Here is a 15,406-nt window from a genome sequence, read left to right as displayed (position 1 = left end):
AGTACATAATATGGGTTTGGCATGTTTATCATCTATAACATATATTAACTTCCCATATAGTGTCCCTGTGAGGCAGGCACTATCATTCTCATTTTAGATGAGGAAACTCCAGCATGAGGTCAGATTTCGTGTTCAAAGTCATAAAAGAAGAAAATGGCAGAATGAGATTTGTTCTTAACCACTGTTGCTGTACTACTGCTAGAGATATATTTTGAAGGTAGATTGGTCTTCTTGTCCACATTTTATTACTGGGAAATGTATCAGCCCAAACATCCTGCAGACACTGACTGAAAGCCTTTTGGAGCCAGGAACTGGCCTTGGAAGTGAGTAAGGAAGACCCCACCAGTTAGCCCAGCTGAAAAGGCACCTCTCTCCACTTGAATCTTTTTGTACATGAGGTCCAGTTAATCAGTTAGGTAAATACATTCCTTAAAATAATCAACCAAGAATTTTCTGGGACAGGAAGGGAGAAAGGTGTGCTTTTCTATCCAACATGCATATGGCCAAGGGCTGGGTGTAAGATATGTTAGCATGTGACAATCCAAGCCCATTGCCGCTGTAAGAGTGTGTGGCCTTGAACACATTTCTTAACACTTCTGAGCCTCAATTCCTATATCTATAAAATGGCCATATACCAACTCATAGTGTCATTATAAAGATTTAAAGAATCGCCAGTTGTCACATGTCCTCCCACATCAGAGACCATGTGGATGCTTAATGATCAGTGGCTAATAAATACCACTTGCAGTCCAGGGCAAGAAGGGCAATTAGAAAATGAATTCGAGGTTCACTTTGCTTCTGGTCTGTAGATTATTTGCAGGTGGTATGTGGCACTAATGAATAAATATCAATGGGTTTGATCGTTCACTTGCATTATTGAATATTTCATGCACCTTTATGCATGGAATAGTATCAACTGATACACATAAAATGACTAAGGTGATTATTCTCCACACTAGACGCAAACAGAACCCCGCTTTATACAGTTCCTCGTTATTCCTTTCAGTTTTGACCCATGGCAATAAGTGGGAAATAGATTCACCCAACTCACTCCAAATTCTTTATAATTGCTTTCAAAGACAGAGATTGCTACATTAGGTATAGTTGTCCCTTTAAAAGAATATGGGCAGAAAAGGCAAAAGTCAGATTAAGGGGAAATAGAAGTCGTATAAGCATAGCAATAAGAGCTCTAAAGTCGAAATGCCTACACAGTGCCAGCTGTGTGACCCCGGCAAAGTTGCCTAACCTCTCTTTGCCTCCAGTGTCTCATATACAAATAAGTACCTGCCTGCCAAAATTGTTGTAAAAGTTAAATTTAAAAATACACATAAAGTGCCTTTGCTTAGGAAGAGCTCAAATGAACGTTAGTGACTGATGCTGCTTAGTGACTGATGCTGTTGCTACTGTTACAGCCAACTCTTGTTTTCTTAAAGGAAGAAGGAAAATTTTGAAGTTTAAGAGGAATAACTGTTCTACCTGTGTTGTTAGAAACGTTTGAAGAATGCAACGTAAGCTGACCTACTAAATCTACCCTTGCGATTCATTCTGAGAGAAGTGGGCATGGGGCTTTACTGTCAGTGGAAGTAATCGTTTACAACTTTTGTAATCAGGTTTACAACTTTTCCCCTGTATCTGAGGCCCTATATATATTTTTTTCTTAAAATTGTGTTATTGAAACTTGATAGATCTCATACTAGGAAGGCAATCATGACACATTAAAAACAGCCTGAGGCCAGGCACGGTGGCTCATGCCTGTAATCCCAGCACTTTGGGAGGCCGAGGCGGGCAGATCACAAGGTCAAGAGATGGAGACCATCCTGACCAATATGGTGAAACCCCATCTCTACTAAAAATACAAAAATTACCTGGGTGTAGTGGCACACGCCTGTAGTCTCAGCTACTCGGGAGGTTGGGGCGGGAGAATCACTTGAACCGGGAGGCAGAGGTTGCAGTGAGCAGAGATCTTGCGCCACTGCACTCCAGCCTGGTGATAAAATGAGACTCTGTCTCAAAAAAAAAAAAAAAAAACAAAAAAAACAAAACAAACCTGCCTGAAATGGTATGTAAGTCCTCATCCAAGACTTGCAAACTGTATCTAGTCATTTAAAAGGGGAGAAAACAGCCCAAAGCCTTAAGACTGAGTCTCATGCCAGCTGGAGAGCTGCAAAGGTGGAAGCCCATCAGTTTCCACCCACTCATACATTTCAGCCAGTTGACAAGTCAGCCCTCCTGTTCTTATAGAGGCCTCCACTGAGTCTGCAACAGTCCAAAAGGGTGTCTATGAACTCTTCATTCATGAACAGATAGGCTCATCTGAACAGTCCCAAAAGACAATCATAACAGCATGTCTCAGTGTGTCACATGATTTGACCCAAAATTCTGTGTATATGGGACTTACAATGGAAGCAGTATATTAAGAAGTTATTTTGCAGGAAACTTTGTCGTCCCCTACAGCTTCCAAAATGCTGTATCAACAGTCTTATTTAATATAGTTTGTGAAACTAAATGAGAAAGAGCTGGGCAAAGGAAGCTTTTTTTATTCCAGGGGAAAACAAAAGTTGTTTTGATCATTTTGAATATTTTAGTAAATGGAGAATAACAAAAGAAAAATGGAATGTACGTGCTCCATTGTTCTTACAGATGTACAGTTTAAATAGTTAGGATCCCAAAATACTGAAATTATATCCAAAAATAATTTGGATTTTGTAACAAAATTGAATTGCATGTGAAGAGAAATAGCATAGTACCATTTTCAAGTGTCTCTTCCAACATGGAGGAAAAATTATTTCAGAAAAACACGGAATTTGATTTGTTGCTGCTTATTTTTCAGACCGTCAAAACCATATGCTGATGCTGCTTCCTGGGAAGGCAGTGCCGACCAGCAGCTAGGAACAGGTGGTCTTTGGAGCTAAATAGAGTCAAGTTTAGTCTCCACGGCTCAGCTGTGTGGCTTTGGACAAGTCACTTAACCTCTCTGAGTGCTTCCTCTTCCTTATCAAGCAGGCAATTACAGTCCTTACCCTGCAGAGTCTCTTTCAAGATAAAGTAAGGAAGTGCATATCAAAAGCGAATGCCCCCGGCTGGGCACGGTGGCTCACGCCTGTAATCCCAGCACTTTGGGAGGCTGAGACAGGTGTCAGGAGTTCAAGACCAGCCTGGCCAACATGGTGAAACCCCATCTGTACTAAAACTACAGAAAATTAGCCAGGCGTAGTGGTGTGTGCCTGTAATCCCAGCTACTCAGGAGGCTGAGGCAGAATTGCTTGAGCTTGGGAGGCGGATGTCGCAGTCAGCCGGGATCGCACCACTGCACTCCAGCCTGGGTAACAGAGAGAGACTCAGTCTCAAAAAAAATGAAAATAAAAAAAAGTGAATGCCCCAAGGCCTGACACCCTGTGAGCAAACAATGAACAGAGGGGCAGGAGGAAGGCGGCAAGATGATGAGGGCAAGGCATTGAGGGTGGTGGCGGCGATGCTTTGCTTTCATTCTCTAAGACGATAACCCAGATCATGAGTTATTTACCAGGCTGTGATAACTTTTGCCATAAAAAAGAAGCATAAATATTTGCAAAGACAAAGTTCTGAAAGAAGTTTGAGCAAAGTTGAGATGTGAGAAATACCAGATGTCTTCGATTCTTCTCTTTCATTCTTCTCTTATTTTATACCTCAATACACCGGTTTTACAGAGAATCTTTCAACTGTCTGATCTTTTCATAAAATAGTCCAGAAAAGCCAATGATAGCAGCATGAAGATCTTCATGATTCCAGCTAGTCTGGAGTTTCTGCTGAAAACCAGAGTGAGTGTTTTCAGAGGATGCAGGGTCCGGTCTGGGTGCATACCATTTGCCCTCCAGATCTTTTCTCTATATTTATTTAGCTGTGATTGAGGAATAGACAGTTTTCATTAAAGGATATCATTTTAGTAACTTGGAAAATCCTGATTATGATTTTTAATTATGATCTTTATTGGATGCTATGTTTTGTTAAAGCTCCTGGCCCTTAGTCCCACATATGAAAGTATTTGTAGCTGTATTTCCACATTCTAATAAAAGAAATCCATTACCCAAATTTATATATGAATGATTTTGTAATTTGTGGAATGATGACATGATAAAGTAAATCTTCAGCAAAAAACTCGGTTGGATACTTTGTTCGAATACCAAGTGGATCTACCAGGAAGAAGAAATCACTGAAGCCTACATCGCCTGGCATGATTTAATTGCAAAGAGTATCTATACTGCCTGCTGGTGTTAATTGACAAACAAGAACTGTCTTGTGACACTATGGCATGGCATGAATATGCTATACAGAATAATTAAACCCTCCAACAATGCATATGGTCTTCAAAGAAATAATAGGAAAAAGTTGACATGTCATCAATTAGTTTTTTCATATTCTAAATAATTGATGCCAATCTCTTACTTTTCTTTCCCCATTTCCCTCATTTAAGCAGTTTTGAAATTGATAACATGTTGTCATCGTTGATCCGGATGACCGGACAACATTCAGAATTCTTGAAATAATGAAGGAATGAATGAGATTGTCCCCACCCCATACCCCCTGTATGATCAGTGTAAGCAATTTGAAGCATATTTCTTTTATTTTTAATTGATCCAATTAGTTCCGACACATTCTATCCAGATTGGGTTGCGTTTCTATGATAATGATTCAGTTTCTCATTCGTTTATTTACGAAGCACTTCTTCTATGCTAGGCATTGTGCTAGGTTTAGAGGTGTTGTTTCTGCTTTTTAGCTCAACCCAGTGTGGGAGGAAGACAAGTAAACAAGAAATAAGGCCGAATAGGGAAAGTCTTGTTACAGAATCCTGGCAGAACACAAGAGAAAGGCTGATTCACTCCTGGGGCCAGGGGGTTTCTTTCAGTTCTCCCATGCTTTGGAGTGTAACATATGTCATCTTAATGAAATCCATCTCATTCAAACTGTGTAACTAAATTATATAAGGGTAAAGTTAAAGTTGGATAATTTCAATATTGATCTGAAAGCAATTTGGAGGTCATTCATGTTTTGAGTCAATACTCAAAACATTTTAGAAATGCAAGAAATTTTATCAGGAAGAACTTTACCTACATGGTAATATTTTCGTGCAAATTCTAAATACTCGTTTTCAGCCAGTATATCCAAAGATTTTGAAATCAGAAAATACAGTACTCAGCCAAAAAGGATGGGGGTCTACTTGTCCTCTCTAAATGAGGGTGGACACCGTGTGTCTCCAAATCGTAGGAGTCACCTGCTCCCATGATGTGTCCAAGAAAGAGAACAGCTCTCAGCACTGAGCATGGCTGGATTAGGACATTCTTGCATTGCTATGAAGAAATACCTGAGACTTGGTAATTTATAAAGAAAAAAGTTTTCATTGGCTCACAGTTCTGCAGGCTTTACAGGAAGCATAGCATCGGCATCTGCTCAGCTTCTGGGGAAGCCTCAGAAAGCTTGCAATCCTGGTGGAAGGTGCAGTGGAAGCATGTACCTCGTATGATGAAAGCGGGAGAAAGTGAGAGGAAGGGGTGGGAGGAGGAGGTGCCACATGCTTTTAAATGACCAGATCTTGCAAAAAGTCATTCTCACGAAGACAGCACCAAGCCATCAAGGATCCGCCCCCACAATCCAAACACCTCCTACCGGACCCCACCTCCAGCTTTGGGGATTACAATTAAATGTGAGATTTGAGTGGGGACAAGTATCTAAACTACATCCATGGCTAAGACTGAACTCATGTCTCTTCTCTCCTTTATGAGTCACCCATCTCTGTTGACATCATGCAAGAGTCCTCAGTCTGTCACGCAGTTCCTGATTCTGGGCCCCCCTGAATTTCCCATCCCGTCGTGCCCTGGCCTGATACTCTGTGTGGACGCTCACACCAGCCTCCTTGCTAACCTTCCTGCAGCCTGTTTTTTTCTCTTTCCCCTCCAAGTCTCATCCGTGTGGCTGTCAGAACTGCCTGTGGCTCTGAAGCTTGTGTCTGCTCAGGTCCCTTCCGTGTTTGGCAGCTCCGCATGGCACAGGATAAAGTCAGCAGCGTTGGGCAGCATGTAGGTTCTGTCCCAAGCCTGCCTGTCTCAGCAGCAGCGGGTCTCCCTGCCTCAGGCCCTGCACCCTGACCACGTGGCATCCGTGTCATTTCGCCTCCCCTCTGTGCGTTACCCACTAGCATGCTGTTTCTGTGCCCCCATGCCTTTGAGGATGCAGTCCCCTCTCGCTGGAATGCTCTCCTCCCCATTTCCCATTCCTCTCCTCACCTTTCCCCCACCAGCCCAGCTCATTCTTCCCCATTTTTCCTGACTCCCTTGGGCACCCCCTCCCCGGGCTGACTTCTGGGTTGGAAGCCTTTCCTGGGGCTCCAGCGGTGCTTTGGGCATATCCCTGTCATGGAGCCCTGACCACTCTGGGTCTGTGTCCTTCACCAGTGGGGCCTCCTGGAGCATCTTATTCCCATTGTGCAGCATGCTAGATATTGTTTAAATGAGAGAATATTTAGGGGTCACATGTCATCCCACAATGAATGGCAAATAGCAAAATCAACTCCTGGCACAGTTAAAATGCATTTTACTTCCTGGTATTGAGAGAAACAGAGTGCCTTGTTAGATCAGCTAATCTAATAAGCAGAGAAAAAGAATGTTCTCATGAAATTGTGCATTCACCTTCTGTTTTCATTTGCTGACATAAGAGAGTCCATCTAATTGGATTTTCTCTTTGGGGAAATCTGCAGGCTCCAAGGCCATTGCTGTCACATTTCCAATACTGCCATTGTCCATCCACCCCCCTTAGTTCTCTCCAGGGGGCTTTGACTCCCGGCCCCTTTTAAATTAGGCACACATCTTAGAAAACCTCCATCCAATGCCTTCTCAGTTTCATCCATGCTCCCTGGCAAGTCATGGTGCTGGAGAAAGATGTGGGGCGTGTATCACCCAGGAAGGAACAGAAAGCCCGAAGCAAAAGGGGCAGTGCCTGCTGCGTGCTCCTCAAATTCACTTATTCATTCATGTATTCATCTGCTCAACACATATGTATTCAGCACTTAGCACAGCACCTGCAGCAAACACTCCGTCAATATTGCTTGACCATCCTGTAAGGTCTGGTAGCGCCACACAGTGGTTAAGAGCACAAATTCTAAAGCAAAACCACCCGGACACTGTCATGGATGGCATGACCTTGGGCAGGTCATTTGACCCTGCTGTGTCTTGGTTTCCTCTTTTAAATAGGAATTAAAAAAATAGTGTCCATGGGCCAGATAATATATGGATTAAATGAGATATCAGGGGCTCAGCACAGTGCCTGGCCCAGGGTGAGTGTTTAGCAGCTATTAATGCTTACAGCCAGGAGGAGGCTGCAGGGCTGGAAGTGAGGGACACAGCGATGACCAAGGAGCCCTCCTGTGGCTCATATTCTTGAAGGTAGAGCTAAATAAGTAAGGAGATGCATAAACAAAATAGGAATACCAGGCAGAAAACCAAAGGAGGACTGCGATGGGGGCCAATAGTGGTGATGGGGCTGCTTTAGATAAGAGATCAGGAAAGGACCCTCTGGGAAGACAACATTGAAACCAAGAGCAGAAGGATGAAAAGGAGCTGGCTACATGAAAAGCCATGTGAACAATGTTCCAGACACAGGGCACAGCAGGTGCAATGGCCCTCAGAGGGAGAGGGTCTGGAATGTTTTAGAACCAACCAGAGGCCAGTGTTGGCTAGAGTAGCATGAGCTAGAGGGAAAAATGCGCACAGTGTGGTGGGAAGGTAGGCAGCATGAGGTTGCAAGCACCTCAGAGGCCATGGGGAGGCGTTGGGATTTCACCCCAGGGCGAACAGGAAGACACTAAAGAGTTTTAGCAGGGACGGCACCATGATCTCCAAGCAGGACCTGACGAAGTCAGAGCAGGGAGCAGGGACACACAAAGCCCTGCATGGTGAGTTCATTCCCAAGGGTGTGGAGTGCATGACACCTGGAGTCTTGGCTGCAGAAGCACAGATTCCTGGAAGGGAGAGCTGGGAAGGAGTTCAGATATCAGCTCACATTGCTTCCCTCCATCTCTCATTCAAACCCCTCAGAGGAAACCAAGGAAGCTGCCTGTTTTCCCAGCTCATAGCACTGGGGCTGATCAACAGAAAGCCCATCATCAGTTTGGGGCTTTTTTTTGGAGTCGGGGGAAGTTGGTATTTAGCTATTTAAATGGATAGATCATTGCATGGTTTTGTTGGGCACACCATGTTGTTTTGAAGGAGATAGTTGAATCTAGCTAATAAAGGTATTACCTCCCAGTTACCATTTTTGTGGTGAGCGCACGTTAACATTCACTGCCTGCATTTTGCAAGACTCTGTTATACGCTGAGCATGAATTTTTGCTGGCTTTCCTCCTGTTCCTCTCTTTCCCTTCCCCTTCCCCTTCCCCTCTCTTGCCTTCAAAATATCTTGAGAAGATACAATATACACAAGTGGTATGACTGCATCTTATCTGTAAATCAACATTTCTTTTCCAGACTGTATAAGAAAAACTCGAAAAGGAACATATTTAGTGCCTCGGCAGCAGTGGGACATGGTCAGGGCTGTAAGCACAAGCCCCTGTTCCACTCTCTTTAGACAAGACGAAACATAACACAGTGCTTAAGAACTCTCCAGAGCTCGAAGCAAGACTGTGGTTGTGTTTCTGCTTAGCTCCAATGACACTTGGATGACGATGAGGAGCAGTGCATAGTTTTAGGGCTTTGTATTGCTGTTCTGAGTCACATTTCAAAACCTTCTAATGAATTTTACTGCTGTTTAACCCTAAAATTACTCTGTCCTCCAGTTTGCTGATAGTTGTCTATCAAAAGCTCGTTTTCTGTAATCCCCAGCTTTCCTGATGGATTTTTCATCCCCTTCATACGTAAAATGGCTTTTCTCCTTGGCCATCTGTCCAAACCAGCTTTCAGTTAAGCCTGGTCAGAAGCCTTCAAACGATGTATCTTTGTTCTGCAAATGTCTGCACCCATCACTCCTCTTAATATTAGGTATTTATATACCTTGTTCATTCGAATAAGATTTCAACATTGTTATGACCTGAATTGCTAAAATATTAAGAAAATATGTGATAGAACTACAAATACATAGTAAATAATATGAGTAATAATTAATATAACTTAATCTACATTAAATTCTTCCTTTCCTTTCTCTGTAATCTTGAAGCTGGTCAAGTGTGCTCCTTTTTTTTTTTTTTTTTTTTTTTTTTTTTTTGATGGAGTCTCGCTCTGTCGCCCAGGCTGGAGTACAGTGGCACAATCTCGGCTCACTGCAAGCTCTGCCTCCCAGGTTCACGCCATTCTCCTGCCTCAGCCTCCTGAGTAGTTGGGACTACAGGCGCCCGCCACCACGCCCAGCTAATTTTTTGTATTTTTAGTAGAGACGGGGTTTCACTATGTTAGCCAGGATGGTCTCGATCTCCTGACCCCGTGATCCGCCCGCCTTGGCCTCCCAAAGTGCTGGGATTACAGGCGCGAGCCACTGCGCCCGGCTATGTGCTCTTTTTTAAGACTATTGAGGCCACTATGGGTTCTGGCTCAGTAGAGAATAGGCTGTGTGCATCCTTAGCTGCATCCTTAGCTGCATCCTCCATGCTCTGTGCATCCTCCCCCCCGTGCTCTGCGCATCCTCCCCACCGTGCTCTGTGCATCTACTCCCCGTGCTCTGCGCATCCTGTCCTCGTGCTCTGTGTATCCTCCCCCCGTGCTCTGCGCATCCTCCCCCCCATGCTCTGTGCATCCTCTCCCCATGCTCTGCACATCCTCCCCTCTGTGCTCTGCGCGTCCTCTCCCCGTGCTGTGTGTATCCATTCCCCGTGCTCTACGCATCCTCCCCCCCGTACTGTGTGCATTCCCCCCTCCATGCTCTGCTCATCCTCCCACCCGTGCTCTGTGCATCCCCACCCCATGCTCTGTGCATCCCCACCCCATGCTCTATGCATCCCCCACCCCGTGCTCTGTGTATCCCCCCCACGTGCTCTGTGCATTCCCGCATCCCCCCTCCATGCTCTCTGCATCCTCCCCTCAGTGCTCTATGCATCCCCCCGACCTCTGCTCTCTGCATCCCCGCCCCGGGCTCTGTGCATCCCCGCCCCATGCTTTGTGCAACCTCTCTCCGTGCTCTGTGCATCCTCCCCATGCTCTGTGCATCCTCTCCCTGTGCTCTGTGCATCCTGTCTCCGTGCTCTGTGCATCCTCCCGTGCTCTGTGCATCCTCCCATGCTCTGTGCATCCCTCGTGCTCTGTGCATCCTCCCCTCCATGCTCTGTGCCTCCCGCTGTGCTCTGTGCCTCCTCTCCCGGTGCTCTGTGCATCCTCTCTCTGTGCTCTGTGCATTCTCCCGTGCTGTGTGCATTACCCCGTGCTCTGCATATTGTCCTGTGTTGTGTGTATCCCTCTGTGCTCTGCATCCTTCTGCCTGTTCCTCTGCAGCTTCGCCCATGTCCCCTCTCAGCCCCATCCCTCCAGTTATTCCCCTCTCTGGTTTTCACATCCCACCTCTCTGCTTCCCTTTGGAACTGTGCTGTGGAACATTCGTTCACCTCACCTGTCGCCTTGACTTGGGCTCACCTGCTGCAGCTCCATTGTCAAGGTCACCAGACTCCTCCACCCTCCTGGAGCTCTCTGCCTGTGACTAAGGACTACCCCTTCTTCACACTCCTCTCTTCAGGGCCCTGTCACCTTCCCACTGCCTTGCCTTCTCTCCCTCCCCTCTTCCTTTCCTTTGCCTGACCGCGTGACAGGGCCAGGGTGCCCTGTGAATGAGACTGCCCAGGCAGCCCCTCTGGCAGCTCAGAGGAGGTGAGCTTAGAAGACAGGGGTTTGAGAGCCCAGCGCTGCCAAGGAGGGCAACTTTCTCTGGCACGACGTGTGCACTGCTGAGGAGAGTGAGGGGCAGCACTTGGGAGGCCCACGTGCCTTTGCCAGTAAGTGTGAGGGCTCGTCTGTGTTTTATGTTTTCCGCACACTCTCTCAAACACTCACTGTTAAGTAGACTGCAGCGGAGACCTGCCATCAGGGTCTAACTGATTTAAGCCAGGCATATCCTCAACATATTACAATCCGTGTAGAACAAGGAGCTGACTCTCAGTTCTGAACTTGGCTGGGAGGGGGTCTAAGAACTCTGACTGTGTAAGGAAAGTGCTTCTCATCTCTGACATTTGCATATTCCCGCTTCTTTTCCTTCCCTGCCATACTGATCAGGACTCTGGTTGCAAAACCCAGCTCCAGCCAGCGTAGGCAGAAGGGAGGGACTTAGGAGGAGGAGGAGAGGCGGAGCAGGCCCCAGGGGCAGCAGGTCCATCTCCCTCTCCCTGCCTTTTGTCCCTGCCTGAGGGTGACAGCTTTGTTCTCTCTGACTAGCGTTTTCCTGAAGTAAGGGACCAGGATGGAGGTGGTGGCCACATTCTCAGAGCCTTGAGAACAAAGAAGAAAGACCTCATCCCCAGACATCCCAGCTCAACATGCTGTAGGGAAGATTTGTGATGGGCTTAGCTTGGGTCACGTGTTCATCTCCGGATCAGGAGTGGAGGAGCCCCCCCCACAGGACCAAATGGTGTGAAAAGTGGAGAGTGTCTTCTTCTGAAGACAGGAGAGGGCAGGCAGCACCTTCACCATCCACAAAGTTCAGTGTTTAAAGCAACTCTTGACTCCCTGTTGTCCAGACACAGAAAACCCAGGTTCTGTTTAGAGCCTTTCTGTGTCTTCCACCAGCCCAGCTCCCCAGACTCCAGGCCTTTCAGGCCCTGACCTTGACATTATCTGCCTGGATTTCCCCTCTCCTTCCACCCCCTCCTGGTCCCGGCCGACTCCTGCTCCATCGTTAGGGCCCAGTAGTTCTCGGCTCCCTCTGCAAAGCCTTTCCCTTGCGGGAGGCTCCACCCGAAGCACATCCATGCACCCAGAAGTGTTACTGCTGGAGGATGTCCAGGTTCTTGGTGTTTTGAACAAAGAATTGGACAAAATGCACAGACAAAACAAGGAAAGAATGAAGCAACAGAAGCAGAGATTTATTGAAAATGAAATTACGCTCCACAGGGTGTGAGGGGGCCCAAGCATAGGTGCTCAAGATCCCCGTTACAGAATTTTCTGGGATTTAAATACCCTCTAGAGGTTTCCATTGGTTACTTGGTGTATGCCCTATGTAAATGAAGGGGATGAGGTAAAGTTACAAAGTCATTTAATTGCTGTACACCCTATGTAAATGGAGAGGATATTTCCTGTCATAGCTGAAGTGTTTCCATTTGACTTAGTTCTAGAAAGTCAGCATGAATCGACCTTATGTTCCCTGCCTCCAGACCCTACTCTCCTGCCTCAGAAGGACTCTGTTTCTACTCTGTGATCGCTCCCTTCACACTGGATTCTGTGTCACCCATCACCCTACCAGCTCGTGGTGTCATCAAGATGGGGGCTGTTCCTACTTGTCTTTGTATCCCAGCAGGTAGCACCTGGCAGCGGTAGTTACACAGGAAATACTTCCTGTGGTTGTGTTGAACAGGATAAAATAGTGCATATTATGTAAGACATTGGAAAATAATTTAAAATCTAAGTAACCCATGCTTTGCAATCTTTAATGAAGTTCTGGTAGACTGCATACAGTTTTATTAATAGTTAGAATAAACAGGGGGTTTCCTCCCCCTTTCAATTTATCTTAGAAATTCAATATTTCAGGGTGTGCAAAATCGTTTTTCCTCACCTCATACATGCATCGCTGCTTTTAGCATTTCGTTGCTGTTCTGTGACATTTCTGTGACATTTCAATATTGTCAGCTGGTTCTCTCACCTGCAGGGGAGCCAGCAGGGGCACTGCTGTGGATCCGAATGATTTTCCCAGCGGGTGGTTCAACCATTGATTCCAGTTGGCGGAGACTGTGACTTCCACGCGGGAGATTTTCCCGAATTGGAAATCTGCCTGTACTATTCATGGAAGAGTATATGTGTGTGCACACATGTGTGTGTTTGCAAGTGTGTGCACCTAGTGTGCACATGAAGGAATGTGGGAGAAAGGGAGAGGGGGAGGGTTCAACGTTGAGTGTGTGGGCTATTGTTCCGAGGACGCATATCTGACTCTGTTGTCTGAGTCTCCTCTGAATTCTCCCTGGAGAACCTAAACCGGGAAGGCCCTAATGGGAGCCTGCTTGGATTATCTGTTAAAAAAAAAAAAGGAGGTCACAATCTTGCTACCCTATAGCCTAGTCATTCACAACAACGTATCAATGCAATTCTGCACTCATCTTTTTATGGTGTTTTTATTTTTCCGCAGAGGTCTCATTGCCAGCAGTTTCACGGAAACCCACTATCTGCAAGACGGTACTGATGTCTCCCGCGCTCGAAATTACACGGTAATTCTGGCACATTGGATCACCATAATCTTACACCATTGGATCTGTGCTTAAACTTTGTAGCGATTTTATTCGGAGCAAAATCACATGCCCAGATTCTTAACTTAGGCTCCCCACCAAGAAGCGCTGGTGTGTCCCTTAGTGGTAGGCGTTCCATTGTAACTCCAAAACACCAGCCTTGGCCAGGTATGTGCGCAGACAGCCCTTGAGGGAATGAATGGCTTTATGGCAGAGCTGAACCTTGAAACTACCTTCCAAGGACTATGGATGCTCATTTGGGCAAATCCTTTTTAGAAAACCTAGCCAGTTAGAGATGGCTTGGAAGGCAGCCATGCCTGGACTGAACTTGGCTACATTAAACTCTGAGGTGCCTTAAAGAACTTTAAAAGAAAACTGATTCTGCTTAACCTATTCTGAATGTATCCACAATGTGGATATGATTCTATATCGTGGGTGTTACTGTAACATGACATATATCCCCTCTCAGGCCGTGTTTCTGGTATTTGAACTTTTAGCTGTGTCCTGGACAAAATGCTCACTTCATTTGTTGCTTTAGCAAATGTTTACTGTGTATTCTCCGTGATCTGTCCCACATGTGAATATGGGGATTCAGAGAGAATAGGACAGAGTCGCTGCCCTCTGGGAAGGAGGAAGATTACTTGTTTTAAAGAGCTGTAGGTATTTATTTTAAAAAGGATGAGCTAGAGGCAGGCTTTATGCTTATCCCTTATCATTGAAGCTTGTCAAGTAGCCGTTATTGTCTGCAGTGATTCCTCCCTTCTCTGCTTGACACCAACACTTTTCTTTATCACTTGTTTGACACTTGGCACTTACAAGCTGATACCTGCAGCCTTCCAGGAACTTGGTGGAATGAGCTGCTATAGCTCTCCCAGTCCAAAGAAAACACATGGAAATCCTGGATAAAATATAAACATTTAAGAATTTTTGCTAATGCCTGGTCAAGCTCAAAAGAGAGTCAGCAAAATCCCCAAGAGGCAGAAACAAAGAGGGGATGTTATTCCTGAGCACTGGCTGGTGAGTTGGGGCTCACCAAAGGGCTATTCAAAGACCCAAAGGGCTATTCAAGATCCAGAAAGAGGGCCTGGTGCTTGGGTTTGGGAAAAGAGAAGTAACCGCCTGCAGCTGAGAATCCCACAAAAGCCAGATCCCCAGGAAAGCTGCTTTCCTCTGTGAAAAAGAGACAAAAAGAACTCTTCCAATCCAGGGATGGGAGCTGGGAGGAAGAATTGTTTGCCAGGTGTCTTGGATTGAAAAAAGATTTCATAAAAAATGAAGACATTGAAACCCCAGTTAGTCTCATGTGTGGATGTTGGGAATAGTCTGGGCCTGTGTCCAAATTTTTAATACCAGCGTAGGAATGGAATTCCCAGTCAAGATATTGACCTCAAAACTGGTCCCACATCAGTGAAACTCCCATGGGCCCAGGCATAAGCCAACTCAAAATAGTTCTGTAGGAATATTTCTATAACATGAACAGATAACAGATAACATGAGATGCCCTCATGGAAGAAAAAGTAATAAAAATATTAAAGATGAGCCCCAGATCAAAATTACAAGCCACACAATGCAAAAAGCCATTGTACGCAAGCATCAGCAGACAAGAGAAACAAGAATTAGGACCTCTGAGAACATAAGAGATAATGGAAAAATCAGAGAAAAAAATTTAAAGAGAACAGAATGGGTCTAATAGAAATTCCACAATGAAAATACATAAAATTTAAAAACACACAAGGAAACAAGCCGTGTTTAATCAGAGTGTGACGAGCCTGTCCCTGAATTGAGGAAAGACATGAGTCTTGAGGAAAATCCACCAAGGAGGTGGATAACTTAGAATAACTAAACTAAACATACTCCAGGACAGCTTATGATGAAAATGCAGAACACCAAAGATGAACTCTTAAAACCACTTGAGGCAAAAGAGAGATTTGTACAAAATAATGACAACTAAACCAACAACAAACTTTTCATTAGTAACTATGCAATTAAAACTTGAGAGCTAAGGGAAAATTATTGTCAGTCTCAATCCTATATTCA

General features: G+C 45.3%; 1 protein-coding gene across 2 annotated transcripts in view; it reads left to right on the top strand.

Moving 5' to 3' along the window:
* Nucleotides 1–15,406, top strand: part of ADAM12 (ADAM metallopeptidase domain 12) — a 377,221-nt gene that overhangs the window by 226,431 nt on the left and 135,384 nt on the right. For both annotated transcript variants that reach the window (XM_054523029.2, XM_024253866.3), the window contains exon 4: nt 13,273–13,351. In XM_054523029.2, coding sequence (XP_054379004.2) covers nt 13,273–13,351 — 79 coding nt within the window. The remainder of the gene's footprint in view (nt 1–13,272; nt 13,352–15,406) is intronic.

Source organism: Pongo abelii, chromosome 8 (genome assembly GCF_028885655.2).
Source record: "Pongo abelii isolate AG06213 chromosome 8, NHGRI_mPonAbe1-v2.0_pri, whole genome shotgun sequence".
Classification (NCBI taxonomy): domain Eukaryota; kingdom Metazoa; phylum Chordata; class Mammalia; order Primates; family Hominidae; genus Pongo; species Pongo abelii.
The sequence above is the reverse complement of the archived record's forward strand: the minus strand, read 5'-3'. Positions and strand labels throughout refer to the sequence as shown.